At 48.2% G+C, this 15074-nt stretch overlaps 1 protein-coding gene across 2 annotated transcripts in view; it reads right to left on the reverse strand.

The window, feature by feature from the left end:
- Positions 1–15074, reverse strand: part of SLC25A16 (solute carrier family 25 member 16) — a 43568-nt gene that overhangs the window by 17710 nt on the left and 10784 nt on the right. For both annotated transcript variants that reach the window (XM_084635017.1, XM_084635018.1), the window contains 2 exons: positions 5564–5685; positions 4911–4977 (listed from right to left, as the gene is read on the reverse strand). In XM_084635017.1, coding sequence (XP_084491143.1) covers positions 4911–4977; positions 5564–5685 — 189 coding nt within the window. The remainder of the gene's footprint in view (positions 1–4910; positions 4978–5563; positions 5686–15074) is intronic.

Consider the following 15074-nt stretch of genomic DNA (forward strand, 5'->3'; position numbering starts at 1 on the left):
CCCCGGTGGGTTGCGCAGCAACCCGTGACCCATCCCATGGACGCGTAGATCGTTTCAGAAGCCGCAGCACCGCGCCTTCCTTGCCCCCTGCCCTCCTGTATAAGGGCCCTTGTGGCCTGGAGGATTTGGTCAAAGTCCCCCCATAGCTGAAGAGCCAGCTGTACCCTATTGCGGGCACCATGGGTGTGTTCTAGAAACTTCCATAGTGCATGCCGCAGCTCATGGAGGGGGTGGGGTTACAATTTCTGGGGTATTCCCTGGTGGGGCTCTTAATACAGCCTTGTGGTCCGCTAAGGTGGGTAGACAGGGTGCGGACCACCGACAGAGCGTCTGACAGGCTGCGGTTATTAAATTCATCTCACGCCTTGGGGTGGAGGGGGATGGGAGGGAAAAAATTGCAACTCCTAATGGGTCGCGACTAGAAAGTGCAAAGACTGCTCCCTGGGGGGAATCTGCGAAAGGCGGGAAGGAAATAACCCCAGGGGCGGCATTAGCATTGCAGGAGGAGGGGACTTGGGCAGGGACGGGGTCGGGGCAGGGGTAAGGCTCTGGGGTTCAGGAGGCAAGCAGCTAAAGGAAAGTGCTTCCTGAGCAGAGTCAAGGGTTAAGGAGGGGGCTCCCAGTAATGCTAGGCGCTGGCTCCGTGGTGGTCTTGGCGGCCATGGCATCAGGTGGTGGACCACCTTCTGCAGGGTGCTCGCCCAGGAAGGCAATTAGGGGGAGGGAGCATGGGGAAAGGGGGGCTGGGGTAAGGTTGCCCAGCTCGAGGCCAGCCGGCAGTAGATCATCCTCTCCCTGGGTGACCCGGGGTCAAATCTAGGGCCTCAATCTCCACATACTCGGAGGAGAGGCCAGCTCCTGCTACCCCAGGGGCCTCTCCTCTAGGGCCCGCCTCAACCGTCGCCTCAGGGTCCGCGGGGGGTTCGGGTGGTATCCAGGCAGAAGGGGCGTCCTCAGGAGTCTCGGAGAGGAGGGTCTCCCGTGGAGGGGGGATTCTGCCCTCCAATGCCAGTCCGTCTTCCTCTCCCAACACCAGCGGATGGATCTCACTCGTGGCCGTAGCGGGAGGCTCAATATCAGTGCCTCCTTTCCTGGTCTTCTGGGGGGCTTCCGCGTCGGATGGATGCAGCGGAGCTCGAGTCTTCCGCTTGCCTCGCTTCCCCTGGACTAGGGTCCAGCCCTCCATAGCGTCGTCTGGGGGTTGGTTAGCAGGGGTCTTGTTGGGGGGCGGAGGCGATGGTTCAGGGGTTCGGGGGGGTAGCAGTGAGGCAGCATGGGGGGCGGGGGGTTCTCCTTGGGGTGGGCCCTCTCCTGTACCCAGTAATATCCTTGCCATACCCTCCTCCATAGGCTCTGCTGGATTGGTAATAGCAAGGGTGGAACTCCCTTGCTCGCCCGGGCATTGTAGGGAAGGTATCTCTTGGGCCCGGACGGGAGCAGCGATGGGTCGAGTAGGAGGAGGGTTGGTTTCAGGTGCCGGGTAGCCAGGGGCGTCGGCAGCGACGGGGCCGATGTCCTGCTGGGTCTCGGGTGCCCCTCCCACCCGGGCCAAAGGGCAGTCTCTGCCGACATGCCCCACTGAGTGGCAGAGGTAGCACTGGGCCTCTCCGGTGGAGTAAAAGACCTGATAGCGGGCTCCCTGGTAGGGGACTAGGAAAGACCCCTCGAGCACCTCTCCGTCACGCGCCCCCGCCGGCGGTAGAAGCTGCACTTGCTGGCGGAACGAAAGGACGTGACGGAGGGTGGGGTCCTTGCAGCCCAACAGGAGAGGACTGATGACAGAGACAAGTTTCCCCAGGGTGGAAAGAGCGGGTAACAGGGCAACATTGGGTAAGAAGAGAGGAACGGAGGTGAGGACGAGGCGAACGCCCAGATCTTCTAGCGGCTCTAGAGGGACAAACACACGCCCCCCCCCCCACCGCCAGGCCCCTCTCCATCGCCTCCTGGACGGCAGCCTCCGAAGCTAAGAAAAAAACGACCTTCCCATACATCTTGGAGGCCGCCACAATAGCCGTGGGTCCTACCACCTTCGCCAGCGCCTGCACGCATGTCTCCACATGGGGCGAGCCGGGCACCAGGAGGCAACGGACACCGTGCCTCCTGGTCAAGGTGGGGAAAGGGCCCCGGCTGCTGGTGAAGGTAGCGGAGGCGGGGGGGGAGGGCGAGATGACGAGGCGGCAGGCAGGGGGGAGCCCGTCACTGCCCAGGCATACATCCTGGGGGCCGGGGGAGGGACAATTGCAGAGCTGGTGGAGGGAAACGCAGGGAGGGGCGCCACGCTCGATGACGAGGCCACAGCGGTGGGGACAGCCCCTGCCATGGAGGGCCTAGTGGTTTTAGCGGGGCCCTTTCCTTTCTTCCCGCCCTGGCCCTTCCAGCCAGCTGGGGGGGGGGGGGGAGTTCCTAGAATCTGGGGGGCGGTGGGCGCAGCAGCAGCAGTAATCACCCCGGTGCCTCCTGCTGCCGGTGCCCCAGCAGGGGGGGATGGCAAGTATCTTAACAATAGTGGGGGGGGGGACCTTGGGGGTCGGGCAGGGGGGGAGGTGGGGGAGGGACAACTGATTTTGTTAGAGGGGCCTTGCCCCTCTCATTCCCCGCCATTGTGAGCAGGGAGAGACGGGGAGACACCAGAAGGAGGAGGAGGGAGGTGGAAGCAGAGTAACTGCTCCTCCCTGCTGAGCTGCAGGCGGGGGGGTGGGGGAATGCCAAAGGGGTTGGACTGGGAGTGGGAAACAGATCGGGGTCCGATAATAGGGGCAAGCTGTGGGATAAGCAATCCGGGGGGGGGGGGGGGTGCAGACCCACGCACGTTTGTCCAAAGAGTCTCAGTTGGTCGGCTGTTATGTCCGGTCCAAAAGGTAAAGTTCAAAGCAAACAGCTGTATCTGAAGGTAGATGGCAGGTTGCCAGCAGGGACGGACGGCGGAGGGGGGCCGTAACAGTTGTAGTGATGGTGGGGGGGTGGGCACCGATGGATCGGGGGGGGCTCCGCGCCACACCCCCTGTGCCGCCACAAACGCAAGTAAACCACAGTCAAACTCCCCACCACGAGAGTATAATTCAGAAGATTACTCAATCTTACGGCCCCCTTCACGATGATTTGTAGCTTCCCTGGGTTATTTCTCCTGTCTTCTGAAATCTTCTTCTCCAGCTGTTTTGGCTGTGTTCCAAGGCTTCCGGCATGCTGAGAATGTTGTAAAGATAAGAAGTAAAATACGAGCTGCCAGCAAAACGGCTGGGTCTGGGGGTTTCCACTCCCCCCTCCAGATAGCAAAATCGGCAATCTTCCCCCCCCTCCTCCGGGGGGCTCAGCTGAGGCAAATAGCTGCGCCCGAAAGCAGGCGTGGGGGGGGGGCTGCTGGCAGCAAGCTGGAGGCCAACCAGCACGTAAACGGCAAGAAGAAAAAAACAACAAAAAATCAAACCAAAACAAAAAGCGTCTGGCCCCGTCGGAGGGGGGAACTAAGGCAGGTTCAAAAAGTAAGAAAAATCCAGGCCAGGGGGCTTTAGAAAAGAATAGAAAGCAGACAGCTGAGGAGCAAGCAAAGGACGTTCCATTTCCCAACAGGGAAGGTTTCAGAACAATCACGAACCTTCTGGAGGCAATTAAGACAGGCTGTTTAGAACACCTGCAGCCAATCAAGAAGCTGCTAGAATCAATTAAGGCAGGCTAATCAGGGCACCTGGGTTTTAAAAAGGAGCTCACATCAGTTTGTGGTGTGCGTGTGAGGAGCCGGGAGCAAGAGGCACTAGGAGCTGAGAGTGAGAACGCAGACTGTTGGAGGACTGAGGTGTACAAGAATTATCAGACACCAGGAGAAAGGTCCTATGGTGAGGATAAAGAAGGTGTTGGGAGGAGGCCATGGGGAAGTAGCCCAGGGAGTTGTAGCTGGCTGTCGCACAGCTGTTCCAGGAGGCACTCTAGACAGCTGCATTCCACAGGTCCCTGGGCTGGAACCCGAAGTAGAGGGCGGGCCCCGTCTCCCCCCAAATCCTCCCAACTCCTGGTCAGACACAGGAGGAGTCGACCTGGACTGTGAATTCAGAAAAATGGCCAAGCTGAGGGCTGCCGTAAGCTCCAGAGCGAGCAAATCCGCCAATAAGCGCGAGACCCACCAAGGTAGAGCAGGAACTTTGTCACACCAATAGCAATCTTAAGTGTGGTCTAGGATTCAGCTTGTTGTAATTTGTTGTAATTTCTCTTTTTTCCAAAGAGAAGGCTCTTTGGAAAAAAGTGTGCCTTAGGCATTAATTTTAAGAATTGGTTTTTGTACTACACATGCAATGGAAACGTACATACAATAATACTTTGCGCATCTGTCTTGTAACTTCTAACCAAGGATCTTAAAACACTTTGAAAAAAGTGATTTTTAATTTAACATGTTATAGTTACAAGTAACACCTAAGATTAGTATAACTGAAAGAAATTAGAAAAAAATCTCATATCTTTTCAGTTTATTTACTTCATTCGAGAGCATTTTCCATAGTCAGTTTCATTGTTTCCCCTTTATAGTCAGTCTATTTCCCTTAGTTTGTGTGGGCCTTTCACACAGCAACTACAGCCAGATTGGCCAGGTTTAGGAACAGGTCCTGCACCTTTTTCTATCGGAGAAGCTTTAGGGGTGGGGAGCGAGAGGAGAACTCAGTCACTGGCCCCTCACATCTCAGAAAGGTCACTTAGGGATTTTCACCAGTGGTATAAGTTACAGCAGCTATTCTAACTTGCACTGATCAACATCATAAGCTGATCTACCATCAGATCAGGAAGCTACAAATGACTCCCTGCAGTTTGCCCTTTCCATTCTGTCCAAGCAGAAATTTAGCCCTTCAGTTTAACAGAAGCAAATACAAATTTTGCAAATACAACTGTGAGACACATATACAATGCTGGCAACAAAATTTTTAACTTACCTGCATAAGGAGCCATTCCTACAATTGTTGGCATCAGTCCTCTGTAAAATCCAATGTAACCTCCTTCCTTTTGAAGGAAAAATAAAAATACAAACAATTCATGGCAAACAGAAGTAGAAATAGTTAAATTATTATGGAACTGATTGTACTGACAAGTCATTTGTATGACAGTGCTAGCCACGCAATGAGGTATTAATATTAACCTCATCTTCCTCTTCCTCAGCAGCTGAGAGGAGGGACTATAAATTGGCTGCTAAGGAGACAGAGAGGAGAAAATGCTTAGGAGAAGGCAGGTCTACTTACACCCAGAATCACAAAGTAGGGAGATGATTTCCAATACACACAATTAAGTATGTTACTTTCCAACCCCTGTTATAAATATTATTCTCAGAGGCAAAAACCTCAGGAGTATATACCACTGTTATTCCCAATTTGTTGTCCTCTGCCATTTCCACCAGCTTGAGCCACCCTCCACCAGCATGAGTAAAAGGGGAGCATCCAGACCCTTTTGTAAAACGAGAGTGTGCTACACACACAGTCAAAGCCAAATTCACATTTGTTTCCCTCAGGTCATTAAATAGTGGTGCACAGCATTAAAAAAATACAACCACCACATTTTTCTTTAACAAGTATGGAAGGAGAAAATGAAATACCTTTGAATAAATGGTCTTGAATGCATGAATAATTCCTGTGTACTTGTGCTCCCCTTTCACTTGGAATGCCAGACGTGCTCTAACCATATCAAGAGGGTAAGTACAAATGACTGCTGTTATACCTATTTAAAAAAAAGACCACCACCACATACCTTAATTGTTCTTAGATAGTTTTAAGCAACAAAAGATCCTTTCAAGGCAAATAATTAACATAAGAATTTATACTCAACAACCACTTTTAAAAAGTCAAATTTAAAAGTCTACCTTTAATCAAAGGCTAAGAGAACTAAACTCAGCCATGCATTGAGTATCACATTTGTATCCATCAGCATTAATAGGAGCTATGCAACTAAACCTCAATCCTGCAATGACTTATGTTACTAACTGGACTCATATGAATAACCCCATTGGAGTCAGTGGGACTACTCACTTGCATGTGTAGTGAGTAAATCTTTGTAGGATCAGGGACAAAGGACCTAATCCTGACATATTTAAATATTCAAACATTAAATGAGAGAACACCACAGACTTAGACATTTAATTTCCAAAAAGTGATGTTAGCAAAAAGTCTAACAATACAATTACTGTATATTTGTAAGTGTATATTTAAATGGTATCTGAACACACTGAAGTTATTCTAAATGAAAACTTAAAATAAGGCTAACAATAATAGTTTTGATTTATGTTGATATTTAATTGGGTTTTTTAATCATTCTATTTACTTAGCTGAATGACAATAAATTAGTTAATGCCACATTGTTTACAGAGCCAGATTCTGTGGTCCTTAATTATGCATGCCGCACTTAATTGTGGAAGTAGCCCATTTGAAGTCAGTGTTGTGTGATTAAATGCTACCTCCATGATTAAGGGTTGTAAATCTGACCAAGTGTTATTGCAGCACCACTGACATGCCCTGTAGTTAACTTTATATCATCACTTCCATTATAAAACTCTATAGCTGTATTTTTCTTTGGTTAGACTTCATAAGATGATATTTACTTGGACAACAGAAATCTGAAGATCTACCATCATGCTGCTCCAAATTTGCATAGAGGCTTAGATGTTGCCATTTTAGGGGCAGTGACAGTCCTCACTAACACCATCATTTGAATAATTAGTCTCTCTCTACCACTAGGCTATGAGGTAGATAGTAACCCATGAATTGTTTACAAGCAACATGGAGGGAAAACTAAAATCACTTACAAATATCTGAAATTGCTGTAGTTGCCCCCTCCTACCGCCCTTCCCCATTTTACAGTTATAACCCAGGAAGCAAAGAAGATTCAATTAAGGTAAGAGTATGTAATATAATTTTAATATTCTCTCCACCACCCACCTACACACAATCAAGAAATTTTTAGAGTATAAAAGAAAAAAAACAACAAACGTAAGGGACAAAGATGGTAGTAAAGTGGGAGAAGAGGAAGATAAAAACAAACAATTACAGGGTATGAAATTCTTTCTTGTTACAAAAAGAAAAGGAGTACTTGTGGCACCTTAGAGACTAACCAATTTATTTGAGCATAAGCTTTCGTGAGCTACAGCTCACTTCATCGGATGCTATAGCTCACGAAAGCTTATGCTCAAATAAACTGGTTAGTCTCTAAGGTGCCACAAGTACTCCTTTTCTTTTTGTGAATACAGACTAACACGGCTGTTACTCTGAAACCTGTCTTGTTACACTTCTCTTCTACTCCATCCTACAACTACTGTCTAGTATACAGGGCAGACAGAGCAACCAGCATCCAAAAAAGAGGTAGGCTCATCATACTGCAGTTTTTAAACTCGGACACAAACCTGCAGAACAGAACCTTGTTAGAAAGCAAAATGAGACTATCCTGACACATTGCAGACATCAAGGGACCATGTTTCAGCCCCCTCAGTCTAAGCAGAGAGAAGTCTAATGGAGTATCCTCAACTTGTTCTGGAAAGGAGTAAGGGCAGCAAGCCAAATATTTTGCCATAATGGATTTGAAGGTTCTCATAGAGGCTTGAAAACAAGATGAGCGCATACTAATTAGGTGTACTAAATTCCTTAGTCCAGACCTAACAAAATTCAAGGACACATTTGCCATCCAGTGAGTAAAACTTCTTTTTTCAAAGTAGGATTCAGTTACAACAAAAACCACTGTGAGATAAGTGAAATACCTGCAGTCTTATTCAGGGTCTCAGAGGAACTATAAAATCCAGGCAATCTTGGAATCTCCTCTTCAGACCATTAAAAATATATATATTTAAGTATTTATTTTCAGTTGGGAAAGGTAGAAAGCACATTCAGATATATTATTGGCAGAGTCAGAGTTATTACAATAAGTATTTAATTTTACAGAAGGCCTCTGCTTAGCATCTTAGGAGAATAGGTGTTGATCTTGAGATTAAAATGCTCAAAGAAAGGGCATTTTCTTGTTTCAACTTAGTGCCCAAGTTTTATGAAATCTTCAGATTACAAAGGACAGTGGTTAAGCTTCCACTCCCCAACCCATGAAGGAACTGAACCATCAGAAGCAAAACTTGGGTGTTCATCTCTGGTGCCATCCCAGTGACAAAATCAGTAATTATTTGCTTTCAGGGGAAAAAAAACAAACACAAATTCAAATGGTTTTCTGCAGGAACCACTCACTCCTGCTAAAATCAACATTTAAATTGACTTGCCATAGCAGATAGATAAGTCCTGAGGAAGGGATATGTTGAAGAGGGGGAGCACACTTCTACACAGTGGCAGAAGATTGGCTTCCTCTTGGAACTGTATACTTGTAGTGATATCATGATTATACAGGCACCATCATCTTTCTATACATTACCAGAACAAGGTGACTTCTCCAGAGAAGTTTCTTCAAATTGTAGTAAGCCAAATGAGACTTTGTGGGTTCTTTCCAAGCTCAATTGGAGACTAGCTCTCCATCCCAGAAAGCTAACATTGGTCATTATGCAATCTAAGGGTATGTCTACACTACAAAATTAGGTTGATTTTACAGAAGTCCATTTTTAGAAATCGATTTTATACAGTCAATTGCGTATGTCCCCACTAAGTACATTAAGTTGGTGGAGTGCATCCTCATTACCATGGCTAGCATAGACTTACAGAGCAGTGCACTGTGGGTAGCTATCCCACAGTCTCCGCTGCCCACTGGAATTCTGGGTTAAGCGCCCAATGCCTGATGGGGCAAAAATATTGTTGCGGGTGGTTTCGGGTACATGTCATCAGTTGCCCCTCCCTCCGTGAAAGCCCTTTTTCCTGGGTCACCCATGCAGCCGCTATACTACGGCAAGCATGAAGCCCACTCAGCTCACCGTCACCACTGCTGTTGTGATCATTGTAAACCTTGTGCATTATCCTGGACTATATGCGGAACCAGGCTAAGAGACGCCAGCACGAGGAGAATAATTGATGAGGACAGAGACACAGACATTCTTGAAAGCACGGGTTGTGGCAATTGGGACATCATGGCAGCAGTGAGGCCGGTTGACAATGGAATGCTAATTCTGGGCCAGACAAACAAGCACAGATTGCTAGGACTGCATAGTGTTGCAGGTATGGGATGATTCACAGTGGCTGCGAAACTTTCACGTGCGTAAAGACCACTTTCCTGGAACTCTGTGAGTTGCTTTCCCCTACCCTGAAGCGCAGGAATAGCCAGATGAGAGCTGCTCTGACAGTTGTGAAGCGAGTGGCGATAGCCCTGTGGAACGCCTTGCAACGCCCGACTGCTACCCGTCAGTCAGGAATCAATTTGGAGTGGGCAAGTTTACTGTGATTCAAGTAGCCAATGCAATGCAATCATTGACATTCTGTTATCAAGGGTAGTGACTCTGGGAAACATGCAGGTCATTGTGGATGGCTTTGCTGCAATAGGGTTCCCTAACTGTGGTGGGGCGATAGGCGGAACTCATATCCCCATCTTGGCACCGGACCACCTTGCCAACCAGTACATAAACTGCAAGGGGTACTTCTCAATGGTGCTGCAAGCACTGGTGGATCACAAGGGACGTTTCACTGACATCAGTGTGGGATGGCCAGGAAAGGTGCAGGACACCCGCATATTTAGGAACTCCAGGCTGTTCGCACAGCTGCAAGAAGGGACTTACTTCCTAGACCAGAAAATTACCATTGGGGATGTTGAAATGCCAATAGTTACCCTTGGGGACCCAGCCTACCCCCTGCTCCCATGGCTCATGAAGCCTTTTGCAGGCAGCCTGGACAGTAGCAAGGAGCAGTTCAACTATACGCTGAGCAAGTGCAGAACAGTGGTAGAATGTGCCTTTGAACGTTTAAAAGCTCACTGGCGCTGTTTGCTGACTAGGTCAGACCTCAGGGCAACCAACATTCCCATTGTTATTGCTGCTTGCTGTGTGCTCCATAATATCTGTGAGAGGAAGGGGGAGATGTTTATGGCAGGGTGGGAAGTTGAGGCAAATCACCTAGCGTCCGATTCTGAGCAGCCAGACACCACCGCGATTAGAAGAGCACAGCTAGGCACACTGCGCATTAGAGAGGCTTTGAAAACCAGTTTCGTGACTGGCCAGGCTACAGTGTGACAGTTGTGTGTGTTTCTCCTTGATGCAAACCCGCCCCTTTGTTGATTTTAATTCCCTGTAAGGCAATCACCCTCCCCTCTTCAAAATAAAGTAATTATATTTTTGAAACCGTGTTTTGTTTTTTTTTAATTAATAAAGAAAGAGGTAAGGGACAAGGTAGCCCGAAAGCGGTGGGAGGGAAAGCAAGCAATGGGTTGGGTTTCACATTTAAAAGGAGGGGCTGCAATTTTCGGGTGGATGTGCAGCACACACCTCCCCCAAACCCTTCACGTGGCTACTCTCCGGGATGATCCCTTCTCCTCCTCCTTCTCCCCCTCTCCCCCGCCGCGTGACTATTCTCCAGGATGATCCCTTCTCCCCTCCCCCGCACCGTGTGACTATTCTCTGGGATGATCCCTTTTAGCCAAGCGCAAACAGCCCAGCATGAACGGGGTTCTTTTACTGTTCCCTTACAAAAATTCCCCTATTTCAACCAGGAGACGTTGAATGATATCATTCTACTGAGGCTAACACAGAAAGATATAGACCAAATGTTGCTTTAATGGGACCAAAACCCAGGACCATTTGCTGCCATGCTTTGTGCTGCAATGATTCTAGAATACTTGCTATTGGCTTAGTGTGGTAAAGTGTCTTACCGTGGAGGACAAAATAAGGCAGCCCTCCCCAGAAACCCTCTGCAAAGGCTTTCAGAGTACTTCCAGGAGAGCTTCATGGAGATGTCCCTGGAGGATTCCCACTCCATCCCCAGACATGTGAACAGACTTGTCCAGTAGCTGTACTGGCCGTGAATGGATCCCAATTCTTCAGGGCAAATCAAACATTAAACACTATTGCTTTTAAACCCTGTACTGTAGTTACAAATGTGCACTCACCGGAGGTGCCTTCTCCAGCTTCAGGGTCGGTGATCCTGCCTTGGGAGGGTATTGGCTCCAGGATGATGAAAAGATCCTGGCTGCCAGGGAGAACAATTCACCGTTTGCCTGCTGCACATTCTCCTCCTCTTCCTCATCCACAAAATCCTCCTCCCTGTTGCCTGAGACTCCCCCCTTGCAGGTGTCCACGGATAGTGGTGGGATAGTGGTAGGGTCCCCCCTAGAATGCCATGCAGCTGATCATAGAAAAGGCATGTATGGGGCCCTGATCTGGAGAGACCATTTGCCTCCTTTGTCTTTTGGTAGGCTTGCCTGAGCTCCTTAACTTTCACGCGGCACTGCTGTGTGTCCTTGTTGTAGCCTCTCTCCAACATGCCCTGTGAGATTTTGGCATATATATTTGCATTTCTTCTTTTTGATCGGAGTTCGGCCTGCACAGGTGCTTCTCCCCGTATAGCAATCAGATCCAGTGTCTCCCTTTCAGTCCATGCTGGAGCTCGTTTGCGATTCTGGGGGGACTGTATGCTCACCTGTGCTGCTGAGTTCGCCACGCTGACCAAACAGGAAATGAAATTCAAATGTTCCCAGAGCTTTTCCTGTATACCTGGCTAGTGCATCGGAGTTCAAAGTGCTGTCCAGAGCGGTCACAATGAAATACTATGGGATAGCTCCCGGAGGCCAATACCGTTGATTTGCGTCCGCACTACCCCAAATTCGACCCAGCAAGGTCGATTTTAGCGCTTCTCCCCTTGTCGGGGAAGAGTACAGAAGTCAATTTTAAGACCCCTTTAGGTAGACTGAACGGGGTTGGTTGTGTGGATGCAGTCATTTTTAAGTAGACCTAATGCGGCTAAATTCGACCTAACCCCATAGTGTAGACCAGAGCTAAGCTTCTTAAGTCAGAGAACCAAAGGTTCTTGCCCCCTGGATTATCCTCCCAATAACCAATAACACACTTGCTGCGGAAGAGTAAGATACATTTCAGAGTGTGCGCAGTGTTTTTCTGACAAAACAGCAGGCATCTGCATGATGAGTGTCTCTGGGGTAGTGTCACCCAAGGTTCAATTGATGTAAATTGCAAAGTCCCAACTGACCTGCACAACCAAAGCAAGCCCCAACAGACTACAGTCCATCTGGCAACATCTGGACTTTCCCTAATGGAGTGTCTAACACTATTTCAAGGTGGAGTAACTAGAGTCCTATCCAGATGAGATTTCACAGTTCACAAAAAAGCAGTTATATTTGAGGAAATGGACAATCTAATCCCTGCCCTGATCAGGTAGTCATCCAAGTAAAGCTGGATGCATATTCCTCAGACAAAGACTGGCCAACAGAACCTCCAGGAGTTTGTTGCACACAACAAGTGGCCAAACCTAAATCCAAATAGCATCTGAATCTGGAAAACTCTGAATGGAGGAGTGCAAAAAACTGCATGTGAAAAGACCTTAACAAGACCCATATTTTACATGTTTTTGATTAAGTCCTCTAGCCTCAAAGTTTGATGAAGGGAGTACACTCTGAAAAGTCCTAATGACTCAACAAATCCAGTGTGGGCCACAATCTCCATGTTTTCTTTGGAACCAATGGTAACTAGTGGGAGAAAGACACTTATCCCTGTTCCTCTAGGCCAGCAATTCTCAACCAGGGGATCAGGGCCTCCTGGGGGGCTGCAAGCAGGTTTCAGGGATCTGCCAAAGTAAACCAGAGAACAAGGCCATGTTAGACTCGCTGGGGCCCAAGGATGAAAGCCAAAGCCTGAGCAACTTAGCTTCTCAGGGCCCCCTGTCAGGGTGGGGCCCTGGGTAATTGCTCTGCTTGCTACCCCCTAACACTGGCCCTAGCTTTTAATCTACTGGATATGCAGAAACACAGTTGTGGCACAGCTAGGCTGTGGCATTTTTACAGCATGCTGGGATGGGGCTCAGAAAGAAAAAGGTTTAAAACCCCTCCTGTAGGCAGAAATACAGCAGGGGGTATCAATATTTATTTTTTGATTTAGAATTTCCACATTGATTTAGAATAGCGACTACTTCTTCTGCAAGATTCAAGGGCCAAACTGTGACAATGAATGCCAAAGGCAAAAGACCCAGCATAAATTGTAGAGTTTAATCTCATCTCTACTGCCTAAATATTAGACAGTAGAGATGTCGAAGCTCAGCTCACATCACACAATTTGATAGCTGATCAAATTATCTAGAATTATCTGGTGCTGGGCTAACATCTTTTCCACAGCTTCTTCTTTTACGTGATGGGATTAGAAATAGTAAGATATTTCCTGGATAAGAGGCAGGAACTGAGATTTACAGACAGAGCATAGCATTGGCCTGCAAGAATACGACAATTTGTTCCCTCTTTGCTGAAAGAAACCACTTCTTCAAAAAGATCATAAAGCCATGAAACACAACAGGGATTACTTCAAACTCTCTGTTTTGTTTCCCCAATGGTATCTGCATCTGGGAGCTGTTATTGAGATCAGCTGTACAAGCATTCACCTCCAGTTCTCTTCAGGATTTCCTACCATTATTTCACCTTCTTACTCTTCCTTCTTTGTCAAATGGAAGTTTAAAGACGAAAAAAAGAAAGCATCTCTCTAGAGCAAAGACAGAAAGGCTGAAGGAGAATTGTGCCTATTAAATGTATGTATTGCATATACACCAGCCTTGATTAAAAATCATTTTTTACTTCTTCCTTGGAAGTGGAAAACTACTATTCTCTATTGTTCCATCATTCTATAGGGAGACAAACGGCAGAATCCTCTTTTTTTAAAAAATACATACATTGAAAAAATTCTTTTGGATGCCTCAAATACAGGACTTCTAATGACAAATTTAACTTGAAGACCAAAGGGAGTCCTATCTGGCTATATTGTCAGCGAATGTTCAAAAGGAACCTGAACTACAGAAATAGCACAAGGTACAGTCTTACACTAGTGTAGGGGAATGGACTAAGTTACCCAGGCTGAACGTATTTTTAAACCATGAATGGAACGCCATGACTACAGCACAAGGAATTCTTTTTCCACTGCAGCAACAGCACATACGAGAAAATAGATGAAGTCTAGCAGACCTGTCAGGTAGGTCAAGGAGCTTCCCTAGCTCAGGAAAGTTACAGGAAATTCTACAGTTCCTAGACCCAGGGCCACCCTTACCTATACGCAAACTACGCAGCTGCGTGGGGCACCAAATTGCCCCAAATTTCCTGGTGCCTTACACAGCTGTGTGCTGCTCCAGTGGTCAGCTTGATCCGTTGGCCGGGTGAGGCGGCCAGAAAAGCTGCCCCCACCCTTGCTCCCCTTACCTCTTCCCCAAAGCCCCCACCCCTGCTCCACCCCATCCCCACTCCCACTCCACCCCTTCCCCTGAGCTATGTCCCAGGGGACTCCAGCAGGGGTCGGGCGTGCCCTGCACTCACTAGGAGGCAGGAAGTGGAGCGACCCAGCCCCAGCCCACTCTGCTCCGCCGGCTCCCAGCCATGCCGCCGGTGAGTGCTGGGGTGCGATTCCCCTCTGCCCCCCAAGTCCTAAGGCTGGAAGCCCGGGGAGCAGAGCAGAGCAGGCTGGGGCCAGGTCACTCCACTTCCCGCCGCCCCATGAGTGTGGGGTTTGGCCCGCCCTGCAATCACTGGGCAGCAGGAAGTGGAGTGACCCAGCCCCAACCCACTCCACCCCCCAGCACGAGCCGACGGAGCGGTTTCCCACCTGCCCCCCAAGCCTACTTTTGCCCCCCACAGACCTTGGGCACAGCCCCCCCTGCAGAGGGCTGCAGACACCCCCTCCCCGCCCCCCGGGGGGCTGTGTAGGGCACCAAAATGTCTAGGGACGGTCCTGCCTAGACCTGTAAAATATAATTAAATTGCTTACATCTCAAGGAATTAGCTGAATGATTCCTTTTGTATTGTACCTTCATCCTAGTATGATAACAAAGATAAGGATGTTGTAGTTAATACTGAGATGGTACTTTCATTCTAAACCTTTATTTTCAGTCACTTTCTGTAAATTAGCTGATGGGCTAAAGTTCCTTATACTTACTCTTATACCACATGAATTATTCTGAAAACAACTGTACTGAAGCACAAGAAACATGTGTTTCTCTCTACTTTTGATG

The sequence above is a fragment of the Lepidochelys olivacea genome (genome assembly GCF_965140295.1).
Source record: "Lepidochelys olivacea isolate rLepOli2 genome assembly, chromosome: 7".
NCBI lineage: Eukaryota > Metazoa > Chordata > Testudines > Cheloniidae > Lepidochelys > Lepidochelys olivacea.